The sequence below is a fragment of the Eretmochelys imbricata genome, chromosome 7 (assembly GCF_965152235.1).
Source record: "Eretmochelys imbricata isolate rEreImb1 chromosome 7, rEreImb1.hap1, whole genome shotgun sequence".
Classification (NCBI taxonomy): domain Eukaryota; kingdom Metazoa; phylum Chordata; order Testudines; family Cheloniidae; genus Eretmochelys; species Eretmochelys imbricata.
The window spans coordinates 64,811,148-64,832,054 of NC_135578.1; the positions used below are offsets into that span (position 1 = coordinate 64,811,148).

Here is a 20,907-nt window from a genome sequence, read left to right on the forward strand (position 1 = left end):
GTAAATGAATCAAACTGTACCACAGAATCTCTATGGATAGAAATTCCATGCTCTAATAATAAGAATATAGCAGTAGGGATATATTACCGACCACCTGACCAGGATGGTGATAGTGACTGAAATGCTCAGGGAGATTAGAGAGGCTATTAAAATAAAAAACTCAATAATAATCATGGGGGATTTCAATTATCCCCATATTGTCTGGGTACAGGTCACCTCAGGATGGGATGCAGAGATAAAGTTTCTTGACACCTTAAATGACTGCTTCTTGGAGCAGCTGGTCCTGGTACCCACCAGAGGAGAGGCAATTCTCGATTTAGTCTTAAGTGGAGCACAGGATCTGGTCCAAGAGGTGAATATAGCTGAACTGCTTGGTAATAGTGACCATAATATAATTAAATTTAATATCCCTGTGGCAGGAAAAACAGCGGCCCAACACTGTAGCATTTAATTTCAGCAAGGGGAACTACACAAAAATGAGGAGGTTAGTTAAACAGAAAATAAAGGGTACAGTGCCAAAAGCGAAATCTCTGCAAGCCACATGGAAACTTTTTAAAGACACCATAATAAAGGTTCAACTTAAATGTATACCCCAAATTAAAAAGCATAGTAAGAGAACCAAAAAAAGAGCCACCATGGCTGAACAAAATAAAAGAAGCAGTGAAAGACCAAAAAGGCATCCTTTAAAAAGTGGAAGTTAAATCCCAGTGAGGAAAACAGAAAGGAGCATAAACACTGGTAAACGAAGTGTAAAAATACAATTAGGAAGGCCAAAAAAGAATTTGAGGAACCATTAGCCAAAGACTCAAAAAGTAATAGCAAAAAAATTTTTAAGTACATCAGAAGCAGGAAGCCTGCTAAACAGCCAGTGGGGCCACTGGACAATTGAGGTGCTAAAGGAGCACTCAAGGATGATAAGGCCATTGCAGAGAAACTAAATGAATTCTCTGCATCAGCCTTCACAGTTGAGGATGTGAGGGAGATTCCCAAACCTGAGATGACAGATTTTAGGTGACAAATCTGAGGAACTGTCCCAGATTGAGGTATCATTAGAGGAGGTTTTGGAACAAATTGATAAATTAAACAGCAATAAGTCACCAGGACCAGATGGTATTCACCCAAGAGTTCTGAAAGAACTAGAATGAGAAACTGCAGAACTACTAACTATAGTCTGTAACCTATCATTTAAATCAGCTTCTGTTCCAGATGATTGGAGGATAGGTAATGTGACATCAATTTTTAAAAAGGGCTCCAGAGGTGATCCCAGCAATTACAGGCCCGTAAGCCTGACTTCAGTAGTGTGCAAACTGGTTGAAACTAAATAAAGAACAATATTCTCAGATGTATAGATGAACATAGTTTGTTGAGGAAAAGTCAACATGGTTTTAATAAAGGGAAATCATGCCTCACCAACCCACTAGAATTCTTTGAGGGGATCAACAAGCATGTGGACCCAGTGGATATAGCATACTTAGATTTTCAGAAAGCTTTTGACAAGGTCTCTCACCAAAGCTCTTATGCAAAGTAAGCTGCCACAGGATAAGAGGGAAGGTGCTCTAATGGATTGGTAACTGGTTAAAAGATAGGAAACAAGTGTAGATATAAATGGTCAGTTTTCAGAATGGAGAGAGGTAAATAGAGGTGTCTCCCAGAGGTCTGTTCTGGGACCAGTCCTATTCAACATATTCATGAATGATCTGGAAAAAGGGGTAAACAGTGAGCTGGCAAAATTTGCAGATGATACAAAATTACTAAAGATTCACAGATATTAAGGTCAGACGGGACCATTATGATCTAGTCTGATCTCCTGCACAATGCAGGCCACAGAATCTCACCCACCCACTCCTGCGAAAAACCTCCCACCTATGTCTGAGCTATTGAAGTCCTCAAATCGTGTTTTAAAGACTTCAATGAGCAGAGAATCCTCCAGCAAGTGACCCGTGCCCTATGCTACAGAGGAAGGCGAAAAACCTCCAGGGCCTCTTCCAATCTGCCCTGGAGGAAAATTCCTTCCCAACCCCAAATATGGCGATCAGCTAAACCCTGAGCATATGGGTAAGATTCACCAGCCAGATACCCAAGAAAGAATTCTCTGTAGTAACTCAGATCCACCCCATCTAACAGATAGTTAAGACCCAGGCAGACTACAAAGAACTACAAAAGGATCTCTCAAAACTGGGTGATTGGGCAACAAAATGGCAGATGAAATTTAATGTTGATAAATGCAAAATAATGCACATGGGAAAGCATAATCCCAACTATACATATAAAATGGTGTCTAAATGAGCTGCTACCACTCAAGAAAGATCTTGGAGTCATTGTGGATAGTTCTCTGAAAACAGCCACTCAATGTGCAGTGGCAGTCAAAAAGTAAACAATGCTGGGAATAATTAAGAAAGGGATAGATAACAGGACAGAAAATATCAGATTGCCTCTGTGTAAATCCATGGTACGCCCATATCTTGAACACTGTGTGCAGATATGGCCACCCCATCTCAAAAAAGATATACTGGAATTTGAAAAGGTTAAGAAAAGGGCAACAAAAATGATTAGGGGTATGGAACAGCTTCCGTATGAGGAGAGATTAATAAGATTGGGACTTTTCAGCTTGGAAAAGAGATGGCTAAGGGGAGATATGATTGAGGTGTATAAAATCATGACTGGTGTACAGAAAGTAGATAAGGAAGTGTTGTTTACAGACACAAGAACTAGAGGTCACCAAATGAAATTAATAGGCAGCAGATTTAAAACAAATAAAAGGAAGTATTTCTTCACACAATGCACAGTCAACCTGTAGAACTCCTTGCCAAAGGATGTTGTGAAGGCCAAGACCATAACAGGGTTCAAAAAAGAACTAGATACATTCATGGAGGATAGGTTCATCAATGGCTATTAGCCAGGATGGGCAGGAATGGTGTCCCTAGCCAGTTTGCCAGAAGCTGGGAATGCGCGATAGAGGACGGATCACTTGATGAGTACCTGTTCTGTTCATTCCCTTTGGGGTACCTGGCACTGTCCATTGTCCGAAGACAGGATACTGGGCTAGATGGACATTTGGTCCGACCCAGTAGGGCCATTTTTATGTTCTTATATTGAGTTGCTTCAACTTCCTTAGAAGGCCCAGATATCTAATGATCCTTACTTAACTCTACCCCCCACCAGGCCAGGAGGAAAAAAAACAAACAAACAGTCACAGGTACACTAATGGGCTCTTAACCCCTTGTTTTACAGGTGACGGGATTAAGACCCATCATGGCCACTTATGTCCTTGTTACAGTGTCATGCTCCTTTCAACATATAAACACATATAAATATGATACAGGGGAGCATCTTCATGGAACAATGCAGAGGTGAGAAGGAGCGCAGCGGATTTCTATATCCATCTCTAACCACAGTTCTCTTGGTGGATTTTCTTCAAAAACTCAATAAAAAAGAAACTGTAACCTACTTTCTTCACAGATTTGATGTTCCAACTCCTGAGAGATTAAGTAGGGCAAGTAAAGGGGAAGGTGCAGATCAAATTCAATTGCATTCAATTCCCAAACAAATGGAACCAGTTGTGTGAAATCTAGCTGTCCTGTAGCACTCATTCTGAACAAATCCTCAACGCAAGTTTTCAAAGAAAAGTCAACAGTCTGAGAAAATAGCTAGTGGAAAAGTAGCCTCCTTGGTATTAAACAGACATGTGGTATTAAGACAAAGAAAAGCTGTTATTATACATATCCAAAATTCAAAAACATTGGTTATTACATCACTGATGTAGTGCTTTCTATTTTTATATTTCTATTTTATTTTTCTATTCTATATTTTATTTTATTTCTATTTCAAAGTACCATAAAAACAATCATAATAAAAAACCACAGGCCATTATTATTAGAGCCTGCATGAAAATGCCACACAACTATTGATAGCTGAGGACAATAAGATTAAAAAGACCATTACACAATCCTACTAAATCATTGACAGATAATAGTTCCCTATCAGTTAAAATGCATGTTGAGAGACAGAACCACCCTTTAAAGGGAGAGGAAGCCATTATACTCCACTTCCTGTTTTTAAGGATTTAAATCAAGCTGGCAATTAGCAGCCATATGTAGCAAAACAACCTCACTAAACCTATAATTATATGAATTTATCAATGAATTGATCACCACCATCAGCCAGATTTCTTCCAAGACTTGTTTCCCCCCCGCCCACTGTTATTTACCTTCTTTTAACATGGTAAATTTAATAGCCTTCATTTTACCCTGCTGTGAGCCTTCCTGGCCCAAACTCTCCCCAGTGACCAATGTCATGTCAGCCCTGCTCTGGGGCTTGTGGGAGAAATGTGGGGTCCAGCCCATCTGGGCCTCTGCATATCACTCTCAGTCCAATGGGCTGGTGGAGAGATTTTATGGGACCCTGAGGATGATGCTGAGGACTTTTATGAATAAGCATCTGCAGGACTGGGACAAGTACCTGCCCCACCTGTGGTACGGGGAAGTGCCCCAGGAATCCACAGGGTTCTTCCCTTTTGAGTTGCTGTGTGGGAGGAGAGTGAGGAGACCCCCTGGACCTGGTAAGGGACAGTCGGGAGAATGGGGAAGACCCCCTGGTGGATCTCTCACCTGAGATGGGAGCCAATCCTCCCATCAGGTGTCCCCCATTCAGAGTCACTGGGAAAACAGCCCAGAACCTGGAGAGAGAAAGAGAGAGAGACAGAGAGAGATCAAGGACATGCTGGCTTTAGAGGTGATCCAGCCGTTCAACAGCCCATGGGCCTCACCCATGGGGCCGGTCCCCAAGAAAGATGGGTCGATCTGGTTCTGTGGGGACTATCGGAAGCTTAAAGCCATCACCGTGTCTGATGTCAACCCCAAGTCTAGGCTTGGTGAGATTCTAGACAAGCTGAGTTGGGGATGGAGAACTTGACCCTGGCGTACATTAAGGACATCTGTGTCTTTAGCCAGACCTGGGAGGAACACGTGTCCTAGGTGAAGAGGGTGCTGGCCTGCCTCAAGGAGGCAGGACTGATGGTAAAAGCTGGAAGGTGTAAGGTGGGGAGCGGCTGCCCAAGCCCAGAGCTGGCCACGGTCAAGATGGGGGCTCTTAACCAAGAGCCCGAATTGCAGCCCTCCAGACTGGAGCGCTGGGAGAAGACCCGATCCCAGTTTGAACTCCAGGGGTTTTGGGGTGGAAAAAGGGCACGGGGCGCATAAACCTTCCCAAATGCGGCCTGCGAGTGCCATTGAGCACACATGACCTTAGGGAGGGTGTGAAACAGGAAGGGAGTAAAACTGGAAGGGCCTGGTGTAACTCCCACCTTTATACATGTTTCCCATTGATGTTATTTCCTTGAGGCCAACGCAGCATATAAAAGCCCTGTGTGACAACACCAGAAAGGAAAATAAAGCATATGTCACTGCTATACATTTACAGGATGTTTGTTAAAACAGAAGAAAACAAGTGAAATATTTGCTGTGCCATTGTATCTCCTGAGTGAGCAATAACCACTGTAGTGGAGCCAGCCAGGAAGTCATGTATCAGCTGACGCTGACAAAGCTGTTCAGCAGACTGGGTGTACTTTCTCAAAACACACAGTACTGAAAGAACTATAGAGGCTTTTCTCGGTTTCCATAAAAACTGTGGATATCCTAGTTAAGGGGGGGAGGACAAGCGGCCATGGGAAAGCAAGTGAGAACACCTGCTTCCTTCTTTATGTAGGGGTGCGGGGTAGGGAGGTGAATAGACAGATCTGTGTGCTTTCTAACCCTTCTAGCTGCAAACAATAAGTATCTAGCTTCCATCTCCCAAACTGTAATTTCAACATCTCCAGGCAAATGAAAATTAGTATAGATAAGAGCTGTAAAGTGGTACCTGGAGGGGTTCTTTTGAAAACTGAAGGACAAGTAAGAGATTAAAAGAATGCTGAGCTATTAATGCTGTAAGTTTGAGGTGTGATACAAATGGATGGGTGAATTCGCAGAGCTTGATGAGAGTCCTGGAAGGTGCTCAGAAATATACTGCTGTGTATGACAACATATAGATAGATGACAGAAAAAAAGACACACCGTTAGTGATGTCTATATGAACACATTTGGTGTCACATCGTCACGTGACACAAAAAGTGGCAGAGAAAAACAAGAAAATATTAGGCCTGGGTAGAAGGTTCCAGCAGAATCTGAGATACCTTCTCCTTGGCCGTGTCCCCTGAATGAGTTGTGCCTGAGTGTGCAGATTCATAACCAAAACACTGAATTCATAGACTTAAAGACCAGCAGGGACCATCATGATCATCTAGTCTCACCTCCTGCACAGAACCTCACACACCCACTCCTGCAATAGTTCTATAACCTCTAGCTGAGCTACTGAAGTCCTCAAGTCTTGATTTAAAGACTTGAAATTACAGAGAATCCACCATTTACTCTAATTCAAACTGTGCCCCCTGCTGAAGAGGAAGGTGACCCTTCTCCCCCCCCCAAGTCTCTGCCAATCTGAAGTGGGGGACAATTCCTTCCTGACCCCAAATATGGCACTCAGTTAGATCCTGAGCATGTGGGCAAGACGCACCAGTCTGAAAGCTGAAAAAGAATTATCTGTAGTAACTCCGAGCCCTTCCCATCTAGCGTCCTATCTCCAGTCATTTGAGAAATCTGAAAGTAGCAGTCGCTGACAGGACATATGCCATTGTAGGCAATCATACTAACCCCTCCATAAACTTATTAGACTCAGTTTTAAAACAAATTAGGTTTTTTGCCTCCACTACTCCCCTTGGAAAGCTGTTCTCAAGCTTCACTCAGAACTTCAGTTTGGTTCAACAGATGTAGGTTTGGGCTGACTTTTAGATGTTTCTCTGCTAAAAACACTCTGCACCATTACTACCGCATATCAGTATGGTGTAGTAACACTGTGCTTTCCTCTGTTATTTTAACATTTTATTCCTTTTTAATAGGAGTCTTGTCCCATTGCAGAACTCCATTTTAGACTAAGCTGCAATAACGGCAGAATGCACACTGCTCAGCAACAAAGCAAAGGACCCTGGGATGCCCTCCAATAATACATATGCTTAATGCACAACAAGCCCCCACCATGCATATCCAATAAAGTAAACTGAAAGAGGGCACAGCTCTCCTATAGCACGCTATTAGTGTGGATTGTGTACTGTTAGTTAAATGTGTCAACTCACTGCAGATTAACCCCCAACCCCCCATTAGAAAATCCCTTAAATTCTCAAGTGCCTAAGGCACATTTTTAAACCAGATTTAGCTGCTTTTGAAAATTGTACTCACAAACTAAAAGCCTGGGCGTATTAAATCTAGTCCTGCATGTTTATCTTTATTGGTTTATTTTCCCCTAAAATGTCCCACCATGTTGCAGCTGCAATGGTGGGAAGGCTACTATAAGCAAGGCTTCCACATACTCTGGTATTTTCACCACAACATTGTATAATCCTCCACTAAGCACAGAAATTACAGTGAGGATGGTAAAATGACAGCAATAAAAATAATGGTGACCAAATGATTTAATAATTTGATGACTCATGCCTCATTCTTGCTTCTCAAGTTGCAAGATGGGAATTTCCGCTTTAACAATCAAATCAAAATAAAAACTGCTCCAAGGGATCCCCATAACAGAATTTCACTTTGAAGTATAAGGCTGTTCTTGAATGTTAATGTAGACATACGGATTATGTAGGAAAACTAGATCAGGAAAAGGTACAAGCAGTAACAAGTGGAATACCCTAATTCCCATTTCTGCCAAAACAGATTTGCTTGGCTACTTCCCAGGAGCACCACATAAAACACTTGCCACACCACTCCTTCAGCATTTCCTAGGAAGTAATCTGAGAACCAGTTCAAAGGATACTACTGGAGCTTAAATAAGAAGGACCAGCTGAAGTGGAAGTGTGACAACCTGCATGCTTTTCCACAAATAACCTTAGTTTCCTGAAACAGCATCTTTCATGTAAATAATTTAATTGACAATAAACAAACATGGGACAACAGCAGGTTTGTGTAAGTCACAGTTAATTCTATTTTTAAGATGAAACACAACTAAAGTTACTATATGCGGGGAAGAAAAGTACCCTTAAAGAAAAGTTCCAGAGTAACAGCCGTGTTAGTCTGTATTTGCAAAAAGAAAAGGAGTACTTGTGGCACCTTAGAGTCTAACCAATTTATTTGAGCTGTAGCTCACGAAAGCTTATGCTCAAATAAATTGGTTAGTCTCTAAGGTGCCACAAGTACGCCTTAAAGAAAAGTTCTATTAAATTTAATGGGAATGGATTTTCTTTGTCTATAATTTTTAAACAACCCAAGAGAATTCTACAATGGGGACATAATTTTCTTGGATATCATTCTCATTTATACCTGTATGTTTTGGCACCATTCGTTTTACATATCTGTTTTATTTCTATAAACCCCTTGGTTTTATCCTTGTAACATTTTATGAGACAAAATGGTAAAAGGGTGACACCAGACACCCAGTACTCCAGCTAGTCAGGGTGTGTTTCTTAGACTCCACCTCTAAGTCTTACAGCAGCTTTACATGTTTAATTTATTTATTTTTCAAAGCCACATTAATTCACCTTTAATTAAAATCACACCCCTAATGATCATCCAAGATTTTTTCCAACATGTTTTGGTACATTTCACAATCTAAGTCTATCTCCTCTTTAAGGAGGACACCAAAAATAAATAATACAAACAGCAGTAGCAAGGTGACAGTGAACAAGATAAACTTCTGAGGTAATCAAATTATTCACATTTCCATTTTTTGTTGATCATGGCAGGCTTCGTACAGCAGTATCTTAGCTTATGCTCTTGAACAAAGGTGACATTCTATTTTACATAGTGCTGAGTACTTGCATCTTCTCATTCAAGGCCACAAGAAAACATAGAAAGATGCACAGAAGATAAATCTGATGGAAAATGCAGCAAACCAGGCAGCTAGAAGAAGAAGAGGTTATATAAGTTTCTTCCAGATAAGCTGCATAGAGCTGGGCAGGAAATGAGGTTTCCCATGTTGGAAACGTCTTCAAGATTTCAAAATGTTTTCCCATCCTGAATCAGAACAAATAGTCAAAATCTTGAAAATTTTCACAAACCAACAATCTGAAAAAAATCACTTCAGGTCAATCAAAACTTAATTTCATTTTTGATCTCTTTTTTTTGTTTGTTTGTTTTACAATTATTAGCTTGTCTTTTTAAACAATTTGAAAAACAGAACTTTAAATTTTCAAAAGCTCAAAACAGGATATTTCAACAATTTCAAAAGCTTTTTTTCTTTATTTTTCTCAAAATGAGAAATTTATCAAACCCAGCCAACAGCTTATATTTTGAGGAATCAGCATTTTCTGATGAAAAAATATTTCATTAAAAATTCCTGATCAGGTCTAGAACTGAGATTGAGGAATGCCCTCTCTCCTGTATTTTTAGGGAACCTTATTTTCTGCCCATTGACCCATGACCAATATGCCATAAGAGGCATCTAAGAATTACTTGATCAGGCTAAATGTTTGGTTTAAAGCAACAATTCTGTAAATAATTGTGCAAAAGATCATACACTGTTACAAAAGTGTAGGATCTTATATCATTGTGGGATGGTGTCCCTTAAAAATAAGCTTTGCCCTGTACTTTTCATACCTATACTCTTTATTTCCTTGAAATATAGGTAGTCATCTTAGTAGACCCATGGCACATTCTAACAGCACAGTGTTTAAGCTGATTGAGGGGCAAATATAGCTCAGCTGCAGTAAGTGTAAATGTATGCTATCACACTCACCCACTCTAAGCACTTGTGCAAGAATTTGTTAAGTTAGGAAAAACACTTCATGAGGTTTGCAAAGATGAGCTGAAAGCTTGACTAGACCTGACACAAAGCTTCAGTAGAAATTGGTCCTGCAAACATTCAATTTAGGTTTCACAGACAGAATTTGTCACCCCACTGCAAGTCACTTCCAAGGAAATGACTGCCCAGATAAGAATGATTAAGCGAGATTTTTTTGATGAGAAGAAAACATTAATGAGGTTCCACTTTAAACTGATGTTTACACCACACTTTGCTAACTTGTCTCCTTCACTTAGCAAATAAATCCAGACAGCAGTTACATAACAGCTTTCATGCAATCCTGCTGCACTAAAAATCAATTACAACTTTTCTCTCAAGTCAGCGTTCAGGGGACCAGTTCCTAAAGGTTATTTAATAGTGAATGTGAAAGATTGATTTTGAGTTAAACTCTGGCCTACAGTATGAAAAGGTACTTTAATTTCTTCAGCCACAGCTCTATCTGGTCGTATTGTGATCCTCAATAACACTGTAAAGCCATTACCTTTAGAAATTTCTACATTGTACTTGGATAAAAACATAATAGCTTTCCGGAGTGGGCTATGTTAATTCATTAGGAATTCATGGGTGAATCTCTCAAAATATTTTCCAACAAATAGTCAATCAGATAAAAATACGAATCTAGATTCAGCAGTGTTCAATTTCCACAAATATTCTAGCAAATATGCTGCCTAACTGAAATACTCAAGGAAACAGTGAATTTTACCAAGGGTCAGAAGTAGGTCCATTGTCTCTAGATAAAACATTGGGAATAAACTAATTGCTTTCAGGAGAAATGGTGTATTTTAAACACAAAAAATAATGAAATGATTAACTAGTGTAACTGGAAAAAAAAAACAAAACAACAACAACTTTAAAAGCTCTCTTAATGCCTGGAAGCAACTCTAATAAGATAAACTGCTCCATTTTTTATGGTTCAGATTTTACCTTTAACTTTGAATTTGTGGTGAAATTCACCCCAGCTCAGAGAACAGGCATAAATTCCTACAACTCCCTTAAAGGTTTAAGTGGGGAATAAGTGCTTATGTAAGATTCCTATCCTGGGGTGAATTTCATCCTTGATAAATAAATCAGCACATGCAAAGGAATACATCGGCACATGAGAAATCAGCACATTTACAGGAAAGAGTCCAGGAAAGAGTCAGATCATTAAGATTTTCCACTTTTAATGCTGGAGATGTCAAGAAATCATGTGGAAACCAGTACACCACTCTTCATAAGATGACTGGTATGTCAGGCTCACACAGAGAAGGTCAGAACTAAGGCCTGGTCCACATTAGAAAATTAAGTCTATTTAACTACATTGGTCATGGGTGTGAAAAATCCACCTAAGCAGCGTTGTTAAGATGACCTAAGTCCCTGTGTAGACACTGCTAGACGGACAGAAGAACTCTTCTACCAGCCTAGCTACTATCTCTTGAGGAGGTGGATTATCTACGCCAATGGAAAAACCCCTCCCATCGGATTAGGCAGTGTCTACACTGAAGCACTACAGTAGCGCAGCTGCACCTCTGTAGCATTTTAAATGGAGACAAGCCCTAAATCTGAAAGCAATATTCCAATAGGCAGTCAGGTAAAATGGGCTGCACAGGTTAATAAGCCAGAAAGCAGAAAATAAGTGGGGAGGAGAGTCCAAATAAAATTTTCTTTTTAGATCCACCTGCAGATCAGATCTCTGTTGAATGAGCGCAGAACATACCACAGATATCGATAGCATGAACAAGAGGAGAGACATTTGTCAATAGTCTAGGGCTAGGACTTAAAGTAAGACAGCAATAGAATTTTATTAAGAAAAACAATCTAAATAAATTATTGTGGAAAGCAATACAGAACAATATGAATAATAGAGTCTGTATCACCTTAACATTGCATTGTGAGTCAGCCTAAAAGCCTGAAAAGCCCCATGTGTTAAGGAATTCTAATAAATTTCACAGAGAAGATGCTTAGACAATAAGGAAAATATCAGCCCATGAGCAGCAACATCTTTTCTTAAGCTCCCTATGAGCAATAAAAACTCTTTTCCCAAAATTAAAAATCAAAGACAAAAATCTGCTTTCAGTTAAATCCATATTACCACAGATGGCCCACTTAGTTTCCCTGGGATTGGCACACAGAATTCAACCCACGCTATATGACCATTCTCTGTATTAAGCACAAAACCATTGACATCGGGCCTAATCTGAAGCACAGAGAAGATTTTCCCTTGACCTCAACGGGTTTCAGATCAGGCCAGTAGAAATGCAGCAGTAGTTAACAGGACTGCAAAATTACCTGACTGGATTTAACTCAGTGAAAACTTTCTGGTTTTCTAGTACACTTTTTGACCACAAAATTATGTCTTTTCAATTTCTGATGTACAGCCCCATTTGTTTATCTGGATTTTCTGATTAGATAAAAAAAAATATATCATCACAGCTTTGTGGGAACCAAGATAATCCACATTGCACATCTCATTCAAATCCTATTCTACCATTCCTACTAACAGCTAAAAAAACCCATTCTCATTGAGCCCGATTTTCAATCTGGCCTCCACTTTTGAAGTGTAACGTTGTGCCCACTAGTCAATAAGCTAACAGTTTTACACTAATAATGAACTAGGAAATTCACCAGGTCTGCCACAGTATGGGAACCATGTATTGCCTGGGGAGGCGTGCAAAATTATGCCTGCAAAAATATTGGTGTAGATAGAAAAATCAGTCTCTATCTACAACAAAAAAAGGACTTTCATAACTCACTGTCTCAGCAATGGGAGCAGGTCTGCCTTTTTCATTTCCAAGAGAAATTGTGAAGGGAGAGAATTAGTGGTGTGGCATAGAGCTGATTAGCAAAACCAAGCCCTCCTGAGACAATAAGATGAAGAGCTCATTAACAATTACTCTTTTTAAAGAAAATTTGAGCAAACTGGGTAAAACTCACAAGGACTCTGCCAGTTAGAGTCTGGGCAGATATCATCACTCCTGCCCAGTCTTTCACAGAGGTCATCCAGCCCACTTCTGCTGCGACAGTCTCCTCTTTCTCATCTGTAGGTTTACAGGTCCCATCAGCCTGGGTTTCCCCACCAGCATTAATCTTCTGGGCCTCCTGTAAAGTAAAAAGAAGATTTAGAATGTTTATCATGGCAACAGTCACGCTTCAAAAGCCTGTTCCTAGAACAGAACTAGTACAGCATGCTCTCTGTCCACTACCTTGTTAGATGGTCGTGATTCTGTCCCTCTCTAGTGGCAGCCCTATAAAAAGCCTAACTACTAGTTACTACCTCATAGAGCTTCTCCTTTACTTCAAGTCTTAAAGGCATTTTTGACACCAAAGAATCAGAGTTCCATCCCTAGTACTGTGTGCAGAGTAACTGGCAACTATGACTTTTGTAATTATGCAGCCACTTATTCATATATTTATTATAAACATACACATGCAGAGCATAAACTGAGGTTTTTAATTTATATAGATGTTTAATAAATGTGAGCACAATTTATGTAAAATTTTCATTTGCAATCTCTCAAATTTAGTTTTCTAAGTAAGTCTACAATGGGGAGTCCAATGTTATAAGACAATCATTATCACAAGAAAAGGAAACAAATTACGCAGTTGAGAATCTTCAGTGAGCCGCTGTGCTGTCAGTGAGCCATTGTTTCAGTGGAGATATTTGATACGTCAGAGGAACTCCTCTATCTGTAAATTGCTGGCCATTATAGAGCCAAGAGATAGACATTAAAAAGGAGTCTCCGCAGCACTAAGTAAGCTGACCGATGAGTCACATTCATTGGAATCCATATCCATCATGGGCAAATGCTGCAGCAAGGATGCTGTATTCTTACAACTGGCTTCTACATGCTAGTCATGGAGTCCACAGAGGAATCAAGGAAGAGAAAGACAAAACCAGCCTGGATTACACTGCATTATTTTAAAAAATATATATGATATACAACAGATCATAATAGGTCATGAGCGTGTCTTGGGTGACGACAGACCAACATAATACTAATGACTACCTGATAATTCAACAAACTGTGCTGCACAAGCTATGCTTAGGAGAGACAGCAGAACTCAATTCTGCAAACTGTTAAGCACTCTCAACTCCCACTGATATCAAAGAGGGTTGAAGGCACTCAGCACCTACCAGGAGGGCTCAGTACCTTTCAAGATCAAGCCTATAGAACACACTAGCCTAGCAAGCAATGCTTGAAATCAACTGCTATCAGTTCCTTTTGGAATATCCCAACATATCGATCATATGTGACATTGATGAGGGTGTTATGAGTAGGAAACCACACCTGAACAGATATACAATTGTAAGATAACCGCAAGACCTTGATCATGTAGTAAGGTATAAAACCAAAGGCACTTCCTGGAGACTGAACATTATTGCACTTATACAACAATCATACCGAATTGTGAACAAAAAGTATTAGAGAAAGACTAACAATGTAGTGTGGAGCTGATCAATTGTTCTCTCAGACTCTCACAGCTCTGGATCTCAGTTAGCCAAGGAGATTGCTCCCTTAGTTTTGCCCATGCCCTAAGTAGTGCTAAGGGATGTCTCTTGTAACTGGACAAATAATTATAGTGTTATTAACTAAAAATCAATCAATTGTGGTTAAAACAGTACTCATTGCTTTCTATGTAAACATCTGTAGGAAAGATAAAAAAAAGTCACCTTCCTTTCCTTCGAGTACTTGGACCTCATTCACTCATCAATATGGATATGATGAATCAGACATTGCAATCAGCACTGAAAAAAAATTACTGAATTCCATATGCATAAAACAACCCACAGAAATGAGCTCATTGTTTTAAGCAATAAATTACTATTGAGGCACAAGACATTCCCTGAGGATTAAAGGCTGACTAGGTGGAACAGATGACCCAAGATATCACCAAGATAGGTCAGTCAATCCTCAGGAAATGCCCTGTGCCAAGGTTAACGTTTGTATTATAAAACAGGAAAAGAAAGAAAAATGTATGTAGATGTTTTTCTGAATGGGTGATGTAGTTTCTATTGGTACACACAGGGCACTGGTACAGAAATAATATGCTGTGCATTAGCCAACCCAGAAGGCTTTTCCTTTCGTCTGCAAGACAGAGTAGTGCCCTACCATAAAAATGGTTAAAAACATTATTGTCATGTGGGGATCTCTGTGATTTTTAATTTTAACTTCATACATCTCATATCTGATTTTCAGAGGTAGAAGCCACTCAACTCCAGCTGAGTCAATGTAAACTGTGAGGTTCTTAGCAAATCTCAGAATCAGGGTCCCAGGTGCTTCACGTTGAATACTCAAAAATATTTTGGAAAGCGTGGGCCTAAGTCACTTGCCCAAGGTCATACAATGAGCCTGTAGCAAAACTGGGAAAAAAATACCCAGGTCTCCTGTGCTTTAGCTAGGAAAAAGTTCCTCTTACTTGAGCTCATGGTCTGTTTAAGGACTAGGTGTGACATATGGAGCCCTAAAGTGTAGCTCACTATTTACTTCCTTCCCTTTAAGAGGAGAAAGATAAGCAAAGGCAAGGTTTTATTGCCAATATGCTGAAACAATATGCAATCTCACTTCCGCTAAATACAAGTAAAAATATTATGGTTGTGTGCATTTAGTCTGTGATGCATTTATATTAAAAGTAGGTGCAGTCCCGCAGGCTCCTGGCAAACTGCCAGCATAATCACTAGTCTTGCAAAGTCTGGAGATCCCTCAAGAAAATGTGAGAGAAAAATCTACAGTACAATTCCACACAGTGATGTCTTCATGATGGATTTTTGCTGTGTCACCCACGTTATACAATTTCCCCCTGTCCACCAGCTCTTGTTACTGTGCTGGTACAGGTTGAAAATATAATCGGTTGAAAATATACTGTGCTGGTATGGGTTGTAACAGGTATATAATAAGAATATAATGAGAAACATGCAAATAGGAACACTACTGCCTTGCCAGGTAAGTGAAGAGTCCCAAAGGCCAGTCCCCCGGTCTGGTACAATCTAGAGTCCAGCTTCTACAGACACCATGGCTATTACTGTACTGGGGAATACCGCATGTCTAAAGTCGCTCAGTGGCCTATAATCCAAACTGAAGCCCTAGAAAATTTCAGTCTGAAAGGTCTAAGTTCCAGAAAATTATGAGTGACTAAAATAGAAGCTTAGAAAGGCAACTCTTGCAAAATTTAACTCCAGCTACCACTACAGCTGCATTACACATCCAGATGTGTTCGACATCTCTTATGTAATAGCAACACAGACTCAAATCATAGAATCATAGAATCATAGAATATCAGGGTTGGAAGGGACCCCTGAAGGTCATCTAGTCCAACCCCCTGCTCGAAGCAGGACCAATTCCCAGTTAATTTAATTTAATTTAATCCATCCCACAGATATTTAGAAAAAATAGTTACAGTACTTGCCAAGAAGGTTATAAGCCTATTTTTCACTAAAATAATTAAAATACATATAAAGTCACGCAGCATGAATATACATACCCAGTTAGGAAAACTGCATAATGTTAAGGAATTAATCTCATATAAACTTAAATGTTGTGTGTTCTACAGAGGCAGACAGATAATCTATGTAAACTAGGAATAATATTTTCCCACAAACTAACACACACTGCATGTGCTTCTATTTAATTGGAAGAATTTACTTTCACCCTTGGAGCACCTTGGAACACCCAGCAGATATCCACAGTGAGGTATGTGAATGGCCTTGTTAATGTATGCTGTACAACATGAGGTCTGATTGAAAGTAATGGCCACCTGGAGAAAAAAAAAAAAAAAAAAGAGGGCATTGCACCGGAGATTTAAGACTTCGTTAAACAAATCCTCAGCTCTAGGTAGAGATGGAAATGTCATTTACCTTTGCTGCCTTTAAAAAGAAGCAATGCTATGTTAAAATGTCTCTAACTCTGTACAATATGTCTGCTTAGAAAGGAAAAATGGGAACAGAAGGCAGGTTTTACCTAGAGTTTCTATGACGACCTGCAAGTCTGTTTGTTCACAGTAACTGAACTGTTTATAGGAGTTTTGCACTTGCATATATCACCTTTCATCTGAGGGACACAGAGCATTTTGCAAACATTAATTAATAGGAACAACCTGTCTGTGAGGTAGAAAAATTGCTTCTGTGCAACCATGCATTTCATTTTAACTACTCAAGTAAGTGCAGTGAGGATGGAATCAAGGACGTCCGATTCCGAATTCCATGTTCTATCCCTATCGTCACAGCGCATAACTTTCGGATACGTCCCACTATTGGGCTGAAATTCACAGGTTTTGTTCCTGCCCAAAAGAGAAAAGGTTTTGTCCAAAAAAATCCATTCAGATTTTTTGAGTATTGAGAGTGGAAACTATCTACATTTTCCAATTCAAAGATTAAAAAGAAATCTAACCATGCTATTTTTGGTCAGGGTATTTGAAAGATAAATGATTGGTGTTTGAAAGATTAAATTTGACATGGACCAAGTGCTCATTAAGAGCTAGTGCCTTTGCTTGGGTTGAAAAAAAAAGAGAACAGCTCTGATTTAATAAAGTTATTAATATTGTGAAGCAGCATACTGAAACAGCAGTTGATATATCTATTAACTCTACAGGTGCAGAGCTGAAGGGCAGCAGCACCACTGGGTCATCAGTAGCTAAGGATAGTAGGGGACGTACTGGTATACTGCAGGTGGGGTAAGTAGTATCAGACCTAAGAATAGTAATAGATGCATACTGATATTTAGTTCTCAATTGGCATTTTTCTTTGGTAAACGTCAAAAACTTGATTCCCGTTAAATTAATTTCCCCTTCTGTAGAGCATACAGTAAACTACAACCCAATCAATGGCTAGGCAGCTGGCAAGTTGTGATCACCACTACTGATTGGTTAAGCACTGCACACAGCCTATTTTATTTATGTTACCCAGTTTCCCTTATCCCACCCAGCATGCTTGTTGTCTTCTCCACCTGTTCTACCTCGTCTTTCAAACTATAAGCTCTTTGGGGCAGGGACTGTCATTTATTATATGTTTGTACAGTACCTAGCACAATGGAGCCCAACCTGGTTCCAGCTTTTAGGTGCTACTACTATAGAAGTGCTAAATTAATGACAACATGCTTTACAAAGGAAAGCAAGTACATTTATCTCCACTTTCCAGATGACAAACTGAGACAGAGGTGAAATGGCTAGCCCAACATCATGTGACAAGTCATTGTCAGAACCAGAATGGAACCATGTTCTGTCCGGACTCCCCGTCTAGCACCCTATGCAAGAATGACCGGACAGGTTCTGCCAAATTACTTACAGCAGAAGAAGTTAAACACCTGCAAATGCCAGAATCTAGGAATGGGTGATAGGGGATGGATCACTTGATGTTTACCAGTTATGTTCATTCCCTCTGAAGCACCTGGCATTGGCCACTGTTGGAAGACAGGATACTGGGCTACATGGACATTGGTCTGACCCAGTATGACAGTTCTTATGTTCTGAATTTTTTAAAAAAACAAAACAACAAAAAACCCACACATGCCTGATGGTCCATCAGGCAAGAAAAGGTAAAACCAAGGAAGTTTGCAAATTTTATTAACCATTATATCTATTCTTCTCTCCATGATAAACAAAATCAAACTGCATTTTAGACACTTGATTTGTAATCACCCCAAAATACAGTACTCTGCAGTCAACAAAAACAGTGAACAACTCATTTTGTTGAAGCAAAAAATCAACTACATCTAATTTTAAAGTTACCTTAAAAAGTCAGCCTCTGGCAAACTGAAGCCCTAGAAAAATTCAGTCTGAAAGGTCTAAGTTCCAGAAAATCATGAGTGACTAAAATAGAAGCTTAGAAAGGAAACTTTTGCAAAATTTAACTCCAGCTACCACTACAGCTATGTTACACATCCAGATGTGTTCAACATTTCTCTTATGTAACAGCAACACAGACTCAGTCTATTTTTATTTTCAACTTACATTCGCTATTCTCTTTTAACATGTTTAATATGCATTTAAATATAAAAAAGAAATTGCAGGGTTCTTTTCTCAAAAGTCACTTTTGTGATGCATCTGTGATTGCACAGCAATTCCTCAGAGTGCTTCAAAACCCGTTTCACTTACGCTGTGCACACACCCAGCCTTTTATCAATTGTATAGTCCAGCTCTGTTATTATTTCTTCACCTCAAATCATTAACTAAACAGCATTGCAGCCAACAGCGAACTGGCAGAAATCACTTTTAAAAAATGTACTGTTTAATTGGTGAATTATTTAGAGGCACAGCAGGTATAAGTAAGATAATACTACCTTTATCCAGTCTGTTTACCTGTTGTTTCACAAGGTGCTCATTATTTTAATTACTTGATGACAAGAGCATTTAAATAGATTAAAGTGAGAGGATGCATATTTTGTTGTATACACTTTTCCTGCACTTATTTATAAATGAAAGCAGGATGCGTGTTCTAGAGCAGTGCTACTCAAAGTGGTGGTCCGCGGACCGGTCTGCGCGCACATTGGAAAAAAAAAATTGCCGGTCCCCCACATCAGATAGCTTGAGAAGCACTGTTCTAGAGGTCAGTACAGGGGATTAGGCATCAAATCTCCTGGATAGGACTCCCAGCTCTGCCAAAGACTTACTATGTAACTGTGGACAAGAGACTTCAACACTTTGGCCTGTATTTTCAAAAATGCGTAGTGATTTTGGGTGCCTCCGTGCTTGGGTCCCCAGTTAGAGTCACTTTAAAGGGGCCTGCTTTTCAATTTGAGGCATCACTAGTCAGTCACTTTTGAAAATGGAATCCTGAATGCTTCAGTTTACCTATCTGTAGATTAGGTACACTACTGAACTAACTCACAATTGCTCTGTGAGGCTTCCACAATTAAATATTTCAAAGAAGTTTCAGATTCCATGCTATATAGGTGCAAAGTGTTAGTAAGTGACCATGAATGTTGTGCTATTAGCCTTTATACCCAAAACAATTAAACTATGATCACCACATATGCAGGTATCAATGCAGGTGCTGTTTAGCTACATCAGTACAGAAGTACCACATGCTCTGGCAACCCACCCTCAGAACCTGGGCAGCAGGACAAAAGTTTGCCTCCAGGAAACGTCCACACCAAGGGACGATGCCTGGAACATCAGCTCTTCAAAGCGGACACTGCAATTTCAAGTCTGCCAAAGAAACATTCAAATCCTTTTGTCAGGTTAGGGCAGGACTGTATTGGAATCCGAAGCAAGTGGCTTGTCCAGTCTCTATTAACAGCCAAGGGAGAACTCTACGTTCTGAAGGGTTTTTCATTATGCATCTGTGTTTCTATTTCATTTAAAAATCTTTCAGAAGAGCAGTCTCTTCATCCCCTGCATTCTATTAAACTGGGATGATGTATCTGCAGTTCTCTTTACCCCCTTTCATTGCTTACAAGGCAATGACTTATCTTGAAAACACGATCAGATGCTGTCCCAAACAGAATGATGAGCCAGTATCTTGCATTTATTATGTTGTCTCTTCTTACAATGGAGCAGAAGGCTAACATATTGGGTTGGGAGTTTTTGAGCAGTTCCTTTCTGAGGTCCAAGGTTGACTCCATCAACAAATTGACAGGTCCAATTAAATATTATTGCTGTGAACAGAGCTCTTAGTTTCAAATGATACAATTGTTTAACGGTTAGTGAATGTACCAACTATGTCAAGACACAAAGTACCTGCCAAAAGTACCAGGAATACCTGCCATGCTACCAAACGTGCCAGGTACATGCAAGATATTCATCAGCATAGCAGATGTTCTCTATCAGATAAATCCAGGTGAAACACCTGTTGTGCTGCTGAATGTGCCAGGTACCAGTACACCCAGGTTAAAAAACAAACAAACCACCTGTTCTGCTGCGGAGTTTATCAGGCACATGGATTTGGCTGGAAATGTTAATGGCCAGCATCAGTGCAGAAGATGCAGTGGGGGAAAACAACAGTATTTACAAAACACTTTGAAAAGAGAGTCAACCTTAGCTTAAAGATAAAAGGAAGCAAAGGCTGAAGTAACTAAGTGCCTTCTAAGAAGTACTCCTGCTGCCCTACAAACTGGGCTATCCACACACTTCTTTCAATTTGTCCTGTCACTATTGAGTTACATTGAC

At 39.8% G+C, this 20,907-nt stretch overlaps 1 protein-coding gene across 6 annotated transcripts in view; it reads right to left on the reverse strand.

Moving 5' to 3' along the window:
- The window catches only part of KCNMA1 (potassium calcium-activated channel subfamily M alpha 1), an 845,861-nt gene that overhangs the window by 606,962 nt on the left and 217,992 nt on the right, over positions 1–20,907 (reverse strand). For all 6 annotated transcript variants that reach the window (XM_077820942.1, XM_077820941.1, XM_077820940.1 and 3 more), the window contains exon 2: positions 12,742–12,906. In XM_077820942.1, the coding sequence (XP_077677068.1) occupies positions 12,742–12,906 (165 nt within the window). The remainder of the gene's footprint in view (positions 1–12,741; positions 12,907–20,907) is intronic.